Genomic DNA, 14,818 nt, shown 5'->3' with positions numbered 1-14,818 from the left:
TAAAGCCATTGTATGCCTCCTGAGGCAAGTTGGCCCACAATTCATCTTGGACATTAATAAACTGCTTCAGCTGTATTTAGTTCTTTATTACTGAATCACTACAGGTTTCGTGACACTAAAAGCCATATTTCCAGGCGAACAGTTAACTAAAACAACTTATAACATATGACGTATAACAACATACAGTATAATAACATATATCATTCAACTAACATATACGTAAAACAACCTACAAGGTTGTCTGGCCTACAACTGTTGCAGCTGCTCCTTGATGTCCTCATTGCTGGAAAAGGGACAGTGTTGACGTCGGAGCTGGTCCCACACATGTTCTATTGGGTACATATCTAGGAATCTTGACGGCCACTGGAGTACCTCAACTTCACGCAGACAGTTCATAGGTACAGGAGCCATGTGTGGATGAACATTATACTGTTGAAATATGGCACTGCAATACTGTTACGTATAAGTTAACACACTAGGACACAGGATATCCGTGAAGTTCCTCTCTGACGTCAGAGTTTCCTCAGTCACTACCATCCGTCACCTGAAGTCATACCGGGTAGCCCCATGCACCCAGACTCCAGGGGTAAAAAGCGCTGTGTCTTTAAAAAAAGAACTTCTTCCCAGGTAGCCGCTGAGCTCACTGACAGTGGTCATCCAGGGTATTGCGGCTGCGATATATCGCTTAAGATGATGCATCGCCATTCGTCAGGAACCCATGCTTCCTGATCACAACACCACTCCACACGTAGCCGTTTGTGTTGTGGTGCTAACAGTAGTTTCCACAAGGGACTGTAGTTCCTATGGTCCGGTTCCGCTAGTGTCCCACCAATAGTGCGGGATGATAGAATATTGGAGGGAATCACTTTTGTTCTGAGCTGTCAGGCGCAGATGTGAAGGGGTTAAGATGTGCTGAATTCGCAGTACAGCGATACTCCAGTGTAGTAGTCAGACGTGATCGATCGGACGAGTAGGCCTGCTCTCACGTTCCGAAGGAGTCCATATCTTGTCATTGTCACAGCCGAATGCCTCACTAATCTGGGTACTGCACGTTTCGACCAGCAGGCCAAATGGAGACCAAACAATGATGAGGCCCCTTTTAAGCTCTGTCAGTTGCTGACTACGCTGTCTCAGACGAGCAGATGCAATCACAGTATCCTTCACAGTAATCACTCTCCAAGTGACGACGTTCAAGATCCTTGTATTCCCCATCAGGTTTCGTAACAAAGCTAATGCTTCCTGATGGCCGTTCAACCCGTCACAGGTAATTGCAACTCTTATCATTTACATTCCCACCAGAATTGTGTACGTGTAAGAAGTTACATTGACATCCACCATTTACTGTGGGTGCTTCACTTCTTTTGTGAGGCAGTGTATCTGCTGGTAAGTTCGGTATCCGTTTGTTCGTCAAAAAGTGAATGGTTTTGGTAAAGTTACGCTTGCCACTCGTCATGTTATGTAAGTATCAAACAATAAACACGCAATGTTCCTAAAACCTATGATAGATTTAATTGAAAGTCACTTTTTCCTATTGATATTACATTCAAAATGAGGCACAACCTTGACCACATACTGACTGTTGCAAAGGTGCTGCGAACGTGTTATCTAGATGTAAGAGATTATGGTTCAAATGGCTTTGAGCCCTATGGGACTTAACTTCTGAGGTCATCATTCCCCTAGAACTTAGAACTACTTAAACCTAACTAAGGACATCACACACATCCATGCCCGAGGCAGGATTCGAACCTGCAACCGTAGCAGTCGCGCAGTTCCAGACTGTAGCGCCTAGAACCGCTCGGCCACCACGGCCGGCTGTAAGAGATTATGCTGACATTTGACCATGCGTTGTAGGTGCTTCACTTCTATTGCAGGCAGTGTATCTGCAGAGTTCGGCTAAATGAGACTGAGCCACTGCAGCTGCTAACAGACTTTGATCCGACCGTCTGCAGTTATTTTACGTACGTAATAGAGCGTGGGCGGCATAGAACCCTCTACGCCGCCCACGAATTGGGCAAAAACACAATGGTTCACGTTATCAGTTCAGCCCTGAGTGGCAAATCGTCATAAGTTCCATGACTTTTAATTGTTTAGTAGCTCTAGGCTCTGTCCTAAATAGAAATCTGTGCAACGAAATTTTAGTGAACTCCATAAAGAATAAAGACCAATCAGAGATCACACTTTAGTTATTAAGCAAAATCCTCTCACAGGCTACAGGAGATTAAAGATTAATGAACGCGGGAAAACGTGCTGGCGTGGATATTGGGTGGGGGGGGGGGGGGCGGTGGGGTGGAGATGGGATGGGGGAAAGTTTTACGAAATAAGAAGTGGATTATGACATCAGTTTAACTTTCAGTCAATAAATATATGAAATACTCACAGCTGTTAGAAAGGCACAAGCATGTGGCATCGGAGAACTGTTTTAGCCGTTTACTAATGTAGGTATTATAAACATGATTCAGATACCAAAAAAAAGTGTAATTTTATCCACTGAATTATAGTTAAAACTGGCAATTGGAAAGTGATCATTAATTCCTTACAGAGTTTGTAATTCTGACGAAGGGTAGAATGACGTCGCAAACCAGCACCGCCAAACACTGAAGGTGGGAAGTTCTGGACAGTTTTCAGTGAGCTTGTCAAGTTACTAGCAGAGTAACGGGAGCAACGGTGTCACATGATGCGATTCTATTAAATACTGTGGTGATAACACTGATAGTGCCATCTTTCAGCAATTTGCTTTTTTGTGCTGAATGATGATAAACAATATTATGCTAGTTTCTTGTTTGTTTTCAAGCATTTCGTATCATTCAGACAAGTGAAAATGTGGATCTGCAATCCTGGCCACACAAATCAAAATCAGCGTGAATATGTTCACGGGTGTTCTTGATATAAGTAATTACTGATGGAGGCGCGCATTTTTTGCGGGAAAAACGAAATATATGTAGATCTCACAGTGATTTGGGACATGATATTTACCTTAAGTTTTGCTCATAGATGCGCGTGCTTGAGGGACGATCGTTCTGTACGATAATACGGACTAGTGAATGCGCTAGTAAAGCTCTTTGTACTGCAACCATACTCACTTGTCGAAGCAATGCGCCGCAGTTATCGCCCAGTTCTCGTTCAGGATGGACGCTCCGCAGAAGTGCCGTCCATCAGTCTGCATGGACAGCTGGAACACCAAGATCGTATGTTAGGAAAGTTACGTACTGGAAGAAAGCATTTTTAGAAAACAAGACCACAGACATTTCACTTCTAATCCAAAAGGGAGACCACATATAAAGCAAGTGGTATTTAGCTAGATAGCTGCTGGCTATTTACCCATTCAAGTCCTTGTTGTTGTGGTCTTGAACCCAAACATTGGTATGATGCGACTCTCCGTGGAACTCTATCCTGTGCACACCTCTTCAGCACCACAACTGAAATTCATTGCAACCTTGCTGTTGCCTGTCTCCATTTTGCATCCTCTCTATTTCGCCAATCATCAGTTATTTTGCTGACCAAATAGTAAAGTTCATCTATTACATTCACTGTTTCATTTCCTAATGAAATTCATTCAGCATCATTTGATTTAACTCGACAACATTCCATTAACCTTGTTTCGTTTTTGTTCAAATTCATAACATCTCAAGATACTATTAATTTCGTTTATCTGGTCTTAGTGTCTCTGACAGAAGTATAATGTCATCGACAAACCTCAAAATTTTGTTCCTTGTCCCTGAACTTCAAATTCCTCTCCAAATTTATCGTCAGTTTCGTTCACTTCTTGCTCAATGTACAGATTGAATAACATTAGTGATAGTCTGTCTCACGCCCTTCCCAACCACTGCTTCCCTTTAATGTCCCTCGACTTTTATAATTGCAGCCTGATTTCTGTACTAATTGTAAATAAGCTTTCGCTCGATGTATTTTATCCACGCTACGTTCTGAATTTCAAATAGCGACATTTCCAACATTTTCAAATGTTTTCTATATAACTACAACCACTATAAGCATTTGTTTGCCTTTCTTCTGTGAAGTTTGGAATGTAGGAGACGAGGTACTGGCAGAATTGAAGCTGTGAGGACGGGTCGTGAGACGTGTTTGGGTAGCTCAGATGGTAGAGCACTTGCACGCGAAAGGCAAAGGTCCCGAGTTCGAGACTCGGTCCACCATACAGTTTTGATCTACTAGGAAGTTTCTTTAACCTGTATTCCAAGATTAATCATAACGTCAGTACTGCCTCGCAAATTGCTACACTTCTTCAGAACCCAAACTGGTCATCACCAAGATCAGATTCTACAACTTTTAGCATTTTTCTCTAAATAATTCGTATCAGTATTTTACGACTACGTGTCAATAAACTGAGAGTGCAGTTTTATTCATACCGGTCAGCAGCTGTCTTCTTTGGAACTCGAATCATTACTTTCTTCTTGAAGTCTTCTTGTATGGTATATCTTCCACGACAGATCGTGTAATTTTGTCACGTCTCACTCTCCCAGAGATATCACAGATTCTGAGGGAATGTTGTCTACTTACTTCTAGTAGTGCTATGTCAATTTCTTATAGCAGTATCATATCTTCCAACTCATTTTCGTCTAGAAACTCTTCTCTATGCTATTCATTGAAGGATTCCTGATTTCTTATTCGTTATTAGACTTACTTTTACTTTATCCCTGTTTGATTTTGTAATTATAACGCTGTACTAACCCGACCAGAAGTCGTGTTCTTCCTTTCACTGCACTTCATAATACCTTCTGTACCTAACTTCAATCTCCCTTTTTAAATTCTCTAGCCTACCTACCCGATTAAGTGACCTAACATTAGAAGTTCCAATAAAGGTTGCAGTTTCCACTTGCTTTCAGTCTTTAGCAAAAAAAAAGAAAAAAAAAGAGGCTCTGAGCACTATAGGACTTAACATCTGAGGTCATCAGTCCCCTAGAACTTAGAACTACTTAAACCTAACTAACCTAAGGATGTCACACACACATCCATGCCCGAGGCAGGATTCGAACCTGCGACCGTAGCGGTCGCACGGTTCCAGACTGAAGCGCCTAGAACCGCACGGCCATCCCGGCCTCCAGTCTTTAGCAGTATTACTATTTCTAAGTCATGTTGGATAACGTGACAAGATCAGATCAGTCAATCATTCAGACTGTTCCCCCTGGTGAGAGATTGAAAAGATTTGTGGATTCACTAGAACGAAGTACGAAAGACTTCCACATTATAGGACAACCGGGTTTGTAGCTATCTTATCAGGTGTAGAAACAGTCATCGCTGTTTCCAAAACTTACAAATTTTGCTTTCTCTCCCTTTAGAAGTGCAAATTCATGTTGAAGGGTTTTATTCGTAATGGCAGCTCTCTGCCATTCGTTACACGTTTACTTTACGCAGAATACAGTTCGTTCTGTTATACGAAACACCCGAATACTCCTTCACTCGAACACTCTATAAATACAACCGTCTCTTCAACACTGTTCCGAAAACGCGACGGCGAAACAATTAAATTTTATGCCCATAGTTCTGTTGTTCTCTCGTGTACTTTGAACGTAGTGGCTTTGGCTAACAACAGTAAGACGATAAACGTAAGAGTATGCAGTCAAAAATTATGCAATATGAAGAAAAGTAAAACTGTAAAAGTAAACCAAAAGAGTGGGACTTAGGGCGTCCCGTCATACGCTTGTAGGGACAGGAAACAATTACGTAAAAGTAGGGAGGATGCGTACATAAACGCAAATCTATTGTGTTTCCATGCATATTACTGTCATGAAAGCATCGTATTTTGACTTTCCAAGCGATAAGTTTTGAGAACCTAAAAAAATATTAATTTATTCATTCTCCGCATTGTTCTCAAATATAAGAAAATTGTTTGTCCTTTTTCACTTTAAGCCATGTAAGAGAACTGAACAAAAAGCTAGCGACATGACGCTAACACATTGTAACACAGCCTGTAGCCCTGATAATGACCTCAGCTTGGCGAGGAAGACAGTCCACAAGTTTTCTTCAGGTATGCCCATACAGAGGAAGCCACTTGCTGGTGACTGGATCCCACAGTGCTACCAAGTTGTTGGGATATTGACTGCTATGGTTCAACCGCTCTTCCAAGTAGTCCCAGACATTTTCTACTGTATTAAGATTATGGTGACTTAGCGGGCAGTGATTGTGCGGAATAGTGCTTACGTATTCGTCAAACAAGGAACGTATGCATGCAGCTCTGTCGAACATCTTGGAAAACGAGCGTCCGAGCGTATGTCCACGAAGACGTAGAGGAAAAGACAACTCTTCATCATTAAGCATGTTTAAAAGGTGTGTGGTTCATGTAAATGGCATTTTGAATGAGTGGGCCCAAGACATGGTACGAAAAACATCAGAAAAACAACACACAACCATGTTTGGCCTGAAATGAATCCTCCGTAGACGTCGTATTAAACGCCTGATTTAGCCGTCGGTGCAGTCAGTCGCTTGCGTCATTTAGAAAGAGGCTTCATCGCAACTCGTCGGACTACACTACCTACCTATAGCCAGCTAATGTCCACTTTCTGTGTTTGGTCCACTGGAGACATGCAGCTTTATCTGCTTTATGTACGAGGGGTGTTCAATACGTAATGCAACACACACGTAATGCAACACATTTTTCTTTTTGAGCAAATTTCCGTTTGACAAAAAAATTCAATTTGTTATGGGTCATCGTAAAATACTACCACTTCGGACCCTGTGGTTCCATGAAGTTCCGATAGGTGGTGGTACTATACGCAGCCTTCAAAATGGCGTCTGTAATGAAGATGTGTTTCAAGCAGAGAGCTGTCATTGAGCTTCTTTTGGCAGAAAACCAGAACATCGCAGATATTCATGGGCGCTTGCAGAATGTCTACGGAGACGCGGCAGTTAACAAGAGCACGGAGAGTCGTTGGGCGAGGCGTGTGTCATCATCGCAATGAGGTCGCGCAAACCTGTCCGATCTTCCGCGTGCTGGCCAGTCGCAAAGAGCTGTGACTTCTGCAAGGCTGGAATGTCCGGACACTCTGAGGTGATATATGGATCACAGTCAAACACCTCGCTGCTCAACACGTCTCTGCAGGTAGGGCTGAAACAGTCCTCCACCAGTTGTCCTCCGAAGAAAACGTTCAAAGCCGAACCCTCAGCCAGTAATGTCATGGCGACGGTCTTCCGGGATTCTGAAGTGGTTATCATGATTGATGTCCTCTCTCATGGTACAATCATGTACTTTGCAAATTGTGTATTTGTTTTCGTATGCTATAAATCAAAACATGTGGTGCACTCGAAAATTTGTTTTGTGACCGAACGAAAGTGGTTTACAATGCAGTGAACGTTTGTGACTGTGAGAATAAACATCCTTGAGAATGTACTTAATTGCAACAAAAGTGCTAACACGCATGCGACAGATGGACATTTGACGGCAACTCACAGGAAACCAATGTACTCGTATAATCTGTATCGATAAATCATGAAAAAACCGTCTGATGATGAATTCTAGAAGAGTTCGGAACCGGTAACGGTACTTTTTGAATAAAGTAACCCGAAACCAATTTGTGGCTGGTTGCTGTACGCCACCAACTATTTATTTTATATAACAACCACCGTCTCCAGCCATGTCTATATATGACAAAGTTGGAAAAAAAATTATGTTTATTCCAGAGCAGCTACCCCCTGTCTGTGCTGGTTCAGTAGAATCCAATTATAAACAGGATAACGTTGTCAATAAATCAGTCCACGTCCTGGTGTCCACACAAACAATGGGTACTAATAGAAAACGCTTAAACTGAAATATTGTTTCATAAATTTTCTCTTGTGCAACGCGATAGTTTCTCTGATTCACATTTCTACTTAACTTCTATAAATAAAATAAAGTACCCCCAAACAGCACGCACGGCTAGCCGCGCGGTCTAACGCGCTGCTTCCCGAGTGGGATGGCGTGCCGGTCCCCAAAACGAATCCTCCCGGCGGACTAGTGTCGAGGTCCGGTGTGCCGGCCAGCCTGTGGATGGTTTTTAAGGCGGTTTTCCATCTGCCTCGGCGAATGCGGGCTGGTTCCCCTTATTCTGCCTCAGTTACACTATGTCGGCGATTGCTGCACAAACAGTGTCTCCACGTACGCGTACACCGTAATTACTCTACCACGCGAACATTTTGGGTTGCACTCGTCTGGTATGAGACGTTCCCGGGGGGGATCCACCGGGGACCGAACCGAACAATAACCCTGCGTTCGGTGTGGGGCTGCAATGGGGCAGATGGAGTGCTATGGCCTTTTGTGGGGTTGTGAACCACTTAGGGCTAGGGCGGGACGAAGCCTCTCCGTCCCCAGTTCAATACACAATACCCAATACACAATCCCCAATACAACTGCTTAGATAGTTCCCACCATAACTTTGACATGTCCGTTTCACCTGGGCTCTATTCAAAGATGTCATCTTTGTCGACCTTAACTTCCTGTTGCAAAACTACTCCACGTGCTTGCTACGAGAATTGCCTTGACAGCAGAAAAGACCCATAACAATAAAAAAAAGTTCTAGAAGATAAAGTTTACTAGACAGCACACTCTAAATCAGAGAGTACAAGTGTCAAAACACTGATCCGTCACCAAGTCGTGCGATGTGTAATAGATGGCACGTATGAAGGCAAATCGCAGATCACATCAATCGATCGCTGATCGCTTGGAATTCTCATGCATTCTGATGAATCCCATACGATGTATAGCGATATGTTTGCCTGACTGCGACTCGTTCGTCTAGTTAGTGAGCGTTGTCGCATAGTCGCATAGTTTTTTTGTTTTGTTTTTTCGTTTCGCTTTGCCCACACTGAGTAAGAAGTTTCATTGGAATTTATTGTTATTGTGGGATCACCAACAGCTCTGAGAAGTGGTTTTTAGGAAGGAGTCACCTTTTACATTTAGAAGTAACACAAAACACACCCCCAATTTCACTGTGACTGTCATTTTGCAGCTTGTGCTGTGGAAGTAGAATTGATGGGGAGTTCATAGTAATAGTAACGATTTTGAGTTATTTGTGAAACAACCACACGCAATATTAAAGTTTTATATTTCTAAAATGAATGACGTGTATAACATTAAGTGTACATTGTAGTTTAAATGTTCAGGGCACATCTGTTATACAGCTATACACACCCTCTAGTCATTCCCTATAACTAACTCTCCTTCACACAATTTAAACGCGAGATACGGTAATCAGCAGTGGTGCTACTGACAACATTTCTGTGGGCACATCGAGGTTGCAAAACAAATTGTGTAAATACTAACAACCAAACCATAGAACTAATGAGTGAAGTTGTGGACTAACAAATAAAAAAAAATGTGTTAGCGCACTGGAAACGTATACAACCCACTCGGCATCAGAGAAAAATGTAATTTGCTCCGTAAAGCAACCTACAGTGACCAAGAAAAGCATTTTAAAACTGCTTTAATGGTTCACAATCTTAGTTTTTTCTCAGTTTATTTTTTGCAATTATCCGTGTGGATTCATAGATCAACTGCCACTGTTAGTAGACAAAACAGTTTATTTCCGCAGAAGAACTTCTGGACACAATGGCGTTCGTAGTAACGGTTGAAACTGCCCGGCAAACCGCTCGTGAGTGGCTATGTAGAAACGAGCGACCAACTGCAGACCGCAAATAGAGTTGCACTCTACTAAAACTAAAGTTCGGTAGTTTTGACACAGTACATAAACGACATAGTAACTGGCAGGATTACCGGTAGTATTGGTAGCGAAACAACATACATGCCAGCCGAAGTGGCCGTGCGGTTAAAGGCGCTGCAGTCTGGAACCGCAAGACCGCTACGGTCGCAGGTTCGAATCCTGCCTCGGGCATGGATGTTTGTGATGTCCTTAGGTTAGTTAGGTTTAACTAGTTCTAAGTTCTAGGGGACTAATGACCTCAGCAGTTGAGTCCCATAGTGCTCAGAGCCATTTGAACCAGCCAACATACATGAATGTGTGAGAAAGGAACTGGGAGCCGACGATTTCTTTTCGTTTCTTATATGTTTGTTTGTTTTTCACATAATTAGAATAGCACGTCATTCTGCTTTAGTCCATTGTGTATTTTATATCCTTACAAAATATAGACCGCGTTTTATAAGTAATAAATTTAGTTCTTCACGTAATATCCCCACTTTTATGTAATTAAAGCAGTTACTTCTGATGCAAGCGCAATTTACGTGCACAGGTGTGAAAAATAATGTATACAGGGTGGAGAAAAATTGTGTCACGAAATTTTAACGTTGTATAGCTGATGCCAGTAGCAACCATAATTACTAATGTTGTGTAGGCCGACAATGCACCATTTTTAAGCTACGGAAACTTGTCGCCACGCGCTCCGATTGGCCGTGGGATTGCCCTGTTGCCGTTCGTCTGTTGACGGGCAGCGCTTTGGATGTCGGTTCACATATACAAATGTCCCTCTCCCCGTCACTGCCCCAACGTGATAAGCACACGTGTCGAATAGGTCTTGCTATTTGTCTCCACCTCACGTCAGAGGCATTCACACGTAAGCTTCGCTTCGGCGCATACACACGTCACCTGCGATTTAGTCATACAGTAAGTATGGCGGCACAGTATTCGTTTGAAGAACAACAAGATAAGATTTTTGTTTATGGACTAGCCGACGGTAATGCGCATGAAGCCCAACGGTTGTATGAAGAACGGTACCAAACAAGACGCCACCCACACGCGCATACGTTTACAGCAATTCACCGGCTACTTGGAGAAAAAGGCTCGTTAGCGGGATATCGTGGTTATGCTGGAAGACCTCGAACACGACGGGTTGCTGCATTTGAAGAGACTGTTCTCGAGCGCTTCGAGGAAGCACCTACGACAAGTACTCGGCCGGTTGGACACGACATGGGGGTCACTCATAGGTTGGTCTGGGAGGTTTTGAGGGATGACGAACAGCATCCATTTAGTTTCCACCCTGTCCGAGACATAAATCCTGTGACGCACTATGAGCACAGGCTACGGTTTTGCCGGTTGTTTCTGCGACGTGTTGCACGAGATCCCGCCGTCCCCGCCGTTGTGTTGTTCACCGACGAGTGCACCTTCCATCTGGATGGACTTTACAACACTCGAAACGTTCATTACTGGGTCAGGGGAAATCCTAACTTCACGTTCGTCCACGTACACCAGGAACTATTTTCGCTCAACATTTTAGCAGGCATTGTGGGTGACCATCTGATTGGGCCGGTCAGTCTACCTCCTCGACTTACCGGGGCAAATTACCTTCACATTTTGCAAGAATATCTACCTGGCTTGCTGGAAGATGTTCTCCTGGATATAAGACCACGCATGTGGTTGCAACATGCACGTAACTGTCGTGCTGTGCGCGGATATTTAAATGACCTCTTCGCCGGCCGGGTAACTGGCAGAGGTGTTCGTAGGACATGGCCCCGCGATCACCAGACCTCACGCCACCGGACTTTTTCCTGTGGGGATTCTTCAAGGTTCAAGTTGACCCACCCAAACGCAAAACACCTAGAAACGAAGAGGAATTAATGGGTCGCTTTCAACATGCCGCCAGTCACATCAGGGAAATGCCAGGAATCTTTGAAAGAGTTCGGCAAAACACCGTTCGACGTTACCAACCTTGTGTCGCGTCAGAGGGCCGCCAGTTCGAACACCTGCTTTAAATAAACAGTGTCGCACCAACAAAAAAAAAGGCCCTTTTCAGGGCCGACACAATTTGTAAAAGACTTTCTGTAAACGAACCAACAGCTGTTGAAGGGTTTCTTCCCGGAACGTCTTATTATGAAACTACAATGGATGTGTCGGGACCCCAGTGGATTCGCTCCCAGGCTCCCAGAGTGGAAGGCTAGCGCGCTACCACCGAGCGTGCGGTCCACTTTGGATACATCGCTACCTCCGACAGGAAAAGCATTCGCGCTCATGCATTGTCCAGAGCATCCGGCAGCAGGGAAATCCGGCGGCCAATCGGAGCGCGTGGTGCCAAATCTCCGTAGATTAAAAATTGTGCGTTGTCGACCTACACAATATTAGTAATTTTGGTTCCTTCTGGCATCAGCCATCTAGGGTTAAAATTTCGTGACACAGTTTTTCTCCACCCTGTATGATTATTCTTGTTCTTTTATACTCAACAGAACGTACTTCCTCATGATCAAAGGCAAGAGTTTCCTATTATCACTGAAAAGTGCGAAATTTGTTTAGCCGTTTCGCCAGAAATCAACAATTTTCGAATAAACCCTCAATTAAGCATTGACAGTTATTGTTTATTTTTAAATGACAGGACAACTGTGTAGAATCAAAACATTCCGTAGTCTACGAGGCCCTTTGTATATTCCCACTCAGTTTCTAGACGGTTCTTCGCATGAGTTTCTAGGGGAATCTAGCAAGACACTGACCGCGCACGCAAAAAAAGAAACCTAAAAGAGGTAACGATCAATACGTACGCAATACACCTAACGTACAGGTAACGCGGTTACATTCTTAACTGACCAAAGCTACTTGGAGAACTAATGTAGTCTACGCTTAGTTACGATAATCTACGGTAGCCTACAGCAATTTTACAAGTCTACTTGCAACGGATCGCTCCGATTCGTCACGCGCGTTTCCGGACCTTTGCAAATACAACCATCTGGCAAATACACACCACTTATTTGCTTCGATTTACGTCAGTAATGGAGGGCCACGTGACCTGTTGGTATCAGTTTTGCACCATCTACATTGCTCCATCATAATTTAATACCTTACTGGTTGCCGTGAAATCACATTTGATACGTATCAGTTAATATGACTTACGCTTCAGCTGGTATGACTTTAAATAAACAGTGTCGCACCACTATTTGGATGTCTACCGTATCTAAGGTACGGTAGACATCCAAATAGTCTTCTGAATGAAGAACACCACACTTCTTTCATTTTCAGGCAATTTCACTTGTTTTTACTCTGAGAATACAACTCGTCATGAGGTGCGATTGGGTTAAGGGGGTGACTAATATTTTTGTCCACTTGGCTTGTGTCTGACATGAGCAGAATGCTGGTATTTAACTTCTGACAAGCAACCCGGCAAAAGGAATGAGATATAAAATTGTGGGAAAAATACGACTAGCAGACGATTAGTAAAAACTTGTCAAGCACGTGACCCTCATCCTGCAGCCTCTTGCAAACGAACTCACCTGTGCAGGGAATTCCCCAGGAGCGGCGTCCACGCCGTTGATGATTCGCCCATTGACCACCGACACTGATGGGCCGTGGCGCGCCGTACGGCCTGAAACAATCGAAATGTCCAATTCGTCCGCTGACCTCATTTCACACGTCAGCATCAACATTCCCGAGGGAGAAACAGGTGATACTCCTTGAGCTGCAGTCTAGTGTGTTCTGGTATGCATGTAAGTTACAGGGAATTAAATGAATAATGAAATCTCTGAGAAAAAAATGAAATTGTACGAATAACAATCTGCAGAGAGGACAAAGGTGTTACAGTTGATTACCTGATATTTACTAGCGTCCAAAATGACAGACACCACGCGTTCATGCATAAGATACGTATTGCTTCCGCAGGAACTGGGTAAACGACAGACAAATCATAGCGCCATTCACGATCGTAATGGGAAGAAGCCACCTCACTCTGGCTTTCAGAACGTACACGTATATGTAGGTCTCACCTGCGGTGCAGAGCACTCCTGCCACGGTCGCAAAAAGCAGTAGGCACACCGACCTCAGCATGATGTCCGAATGTCTGTATACACGAGTACTTTTTATAGCGAGAGCATACGGAAGCACACATCCTCTTAATCCGAGAACAATATCTTAATTCCTCGCTATCTGACTAGAATTCACTTGTCTTTCGATAAAACATCACAGATTACCTGAAAAACACCCACGTGCGCAGTCGAGGGCAGACTCCGCCAATAAAGTGACAGCATTCCATCTAATCCTAGTCTTTTTATAAATTTAAAGCTGAAATTAAGCCAAGAAGTTTCTCAGATAACTACTTTTTTCTTTTCTTCACTTCTGTCTGGATGTTTGTAATCGTATCTGGTAAGGCATCTAACTGCATGAGCTTATACTGCTTTAACATGACTACAGTTATGAGGACAGAAACACAGCGTTTCACATATGTTTTTACGCTTTACTACATCTACTTCTACATGGATACTCTGCAAATTACATTTAAGTGCCTGGCAGAGGGTTACTCGAACCACCTTCACAATTCTCTATTATTCCAATCTTGTATCGCGCGCGGAAAGAATGCACACCTATATCTTTCCGTACGAGCTCTGATTTCCCTAATTTTATCGTGGTGATCGTTCCTCCCTATGTAGGTCGGTGTCAACAAAATATTTTCGCATTCGGAGGAGGAAGTTGGTGATTGGAATTTCGTTACAAGATTCCGTCGCAACGAAAAACGCCTTTCTTTTAACGATGTCCAGCCCAAATCCTGTATCATTTCTGTGACACTCTCTCCCATATTCCGCATTAATACGAAACGCGCTGCCTTTCTTTGAACTTTTTCGATGTACTCCGTCACTCCTATCTGGTAAGGATCTCACACCGGGCAGCAGTTTTCTAAAAGAAGACGGACAAGCGTAGTGTAGGCAGTGTCCTTAGTAGGTCTGTTACGTTTTCTAAGTGTCCTGCGAATAAAACGCAGTCTTTGGTTAGCCTTCCCCACAACATTTTCTATTTGTTTCTTCCAATTTAAGTTGTTCGTAACTGTAATACTTAGGTATTTAGCTGCATACAGCTTAGATTAGACTGATTTATCGTGTAACCGAAGTTTAACGAGTTCCTTTTAGAACTCATGTGGATGACCTCACACTTTTCGTTCTTTAGGGTCAACTGCCAATTTTAGCACCATT

At 43.3% G+C, this 14,818-nt stretch overlaps 1 protein-coding gene across 1 annotated transcript in view; it reads right to left on the bottom strand.

The window, feature by feature from the left end:
* The window catches only part of LOC126196723 (trypsin delta-like), a 44,353-nt gene extending 30,671 nt beyond the window's left edge, over positions 1 to 13,682 (bottom strand). The window contains exons 1-3 of the mRNA XM_049934625.1: positions 13,622 to 13,682; positions 13,133 to 13,224; positions 3,081 to 3,169 (exon numbers count right to left, since the gene is read on the bottom strand). Coding sequence (XP_049790582.1) covers positions 3,081 to 3,169; positions 13,133 to 13,224; positions 13,622 to 13,682 — 242 coding nt within the window. The remainder of the gene's footprint in view (positions 1 to 3,080; positions 3,170 to 13,132; positions 13,225 to 13,621) is intronic.
* Between the last annotated feature and the right edge of the window lie 1,136 nt (positions 13,683 to 14,818).

This window comes from Schistocerca nitens, chromosome 1 (genome assembly GCF_023898315.1).
Source record: "Schistocerca nitens isolate TAMUIC-IGC-003100 chromosome 1, iqSchNite1.1, whole genome shotgun sequence".
Taxonomy (NCBI): Eukaryota; Metazoa; Arthropoda; class Insecta; order Orthoptera; family Acrididae; genus Schistocerca; species Schistocerca nitens.
Note: the sequence above shows the minus strand (reverse complement) of the source record. Positions and strands in the feature narration are given on the sequence as shown.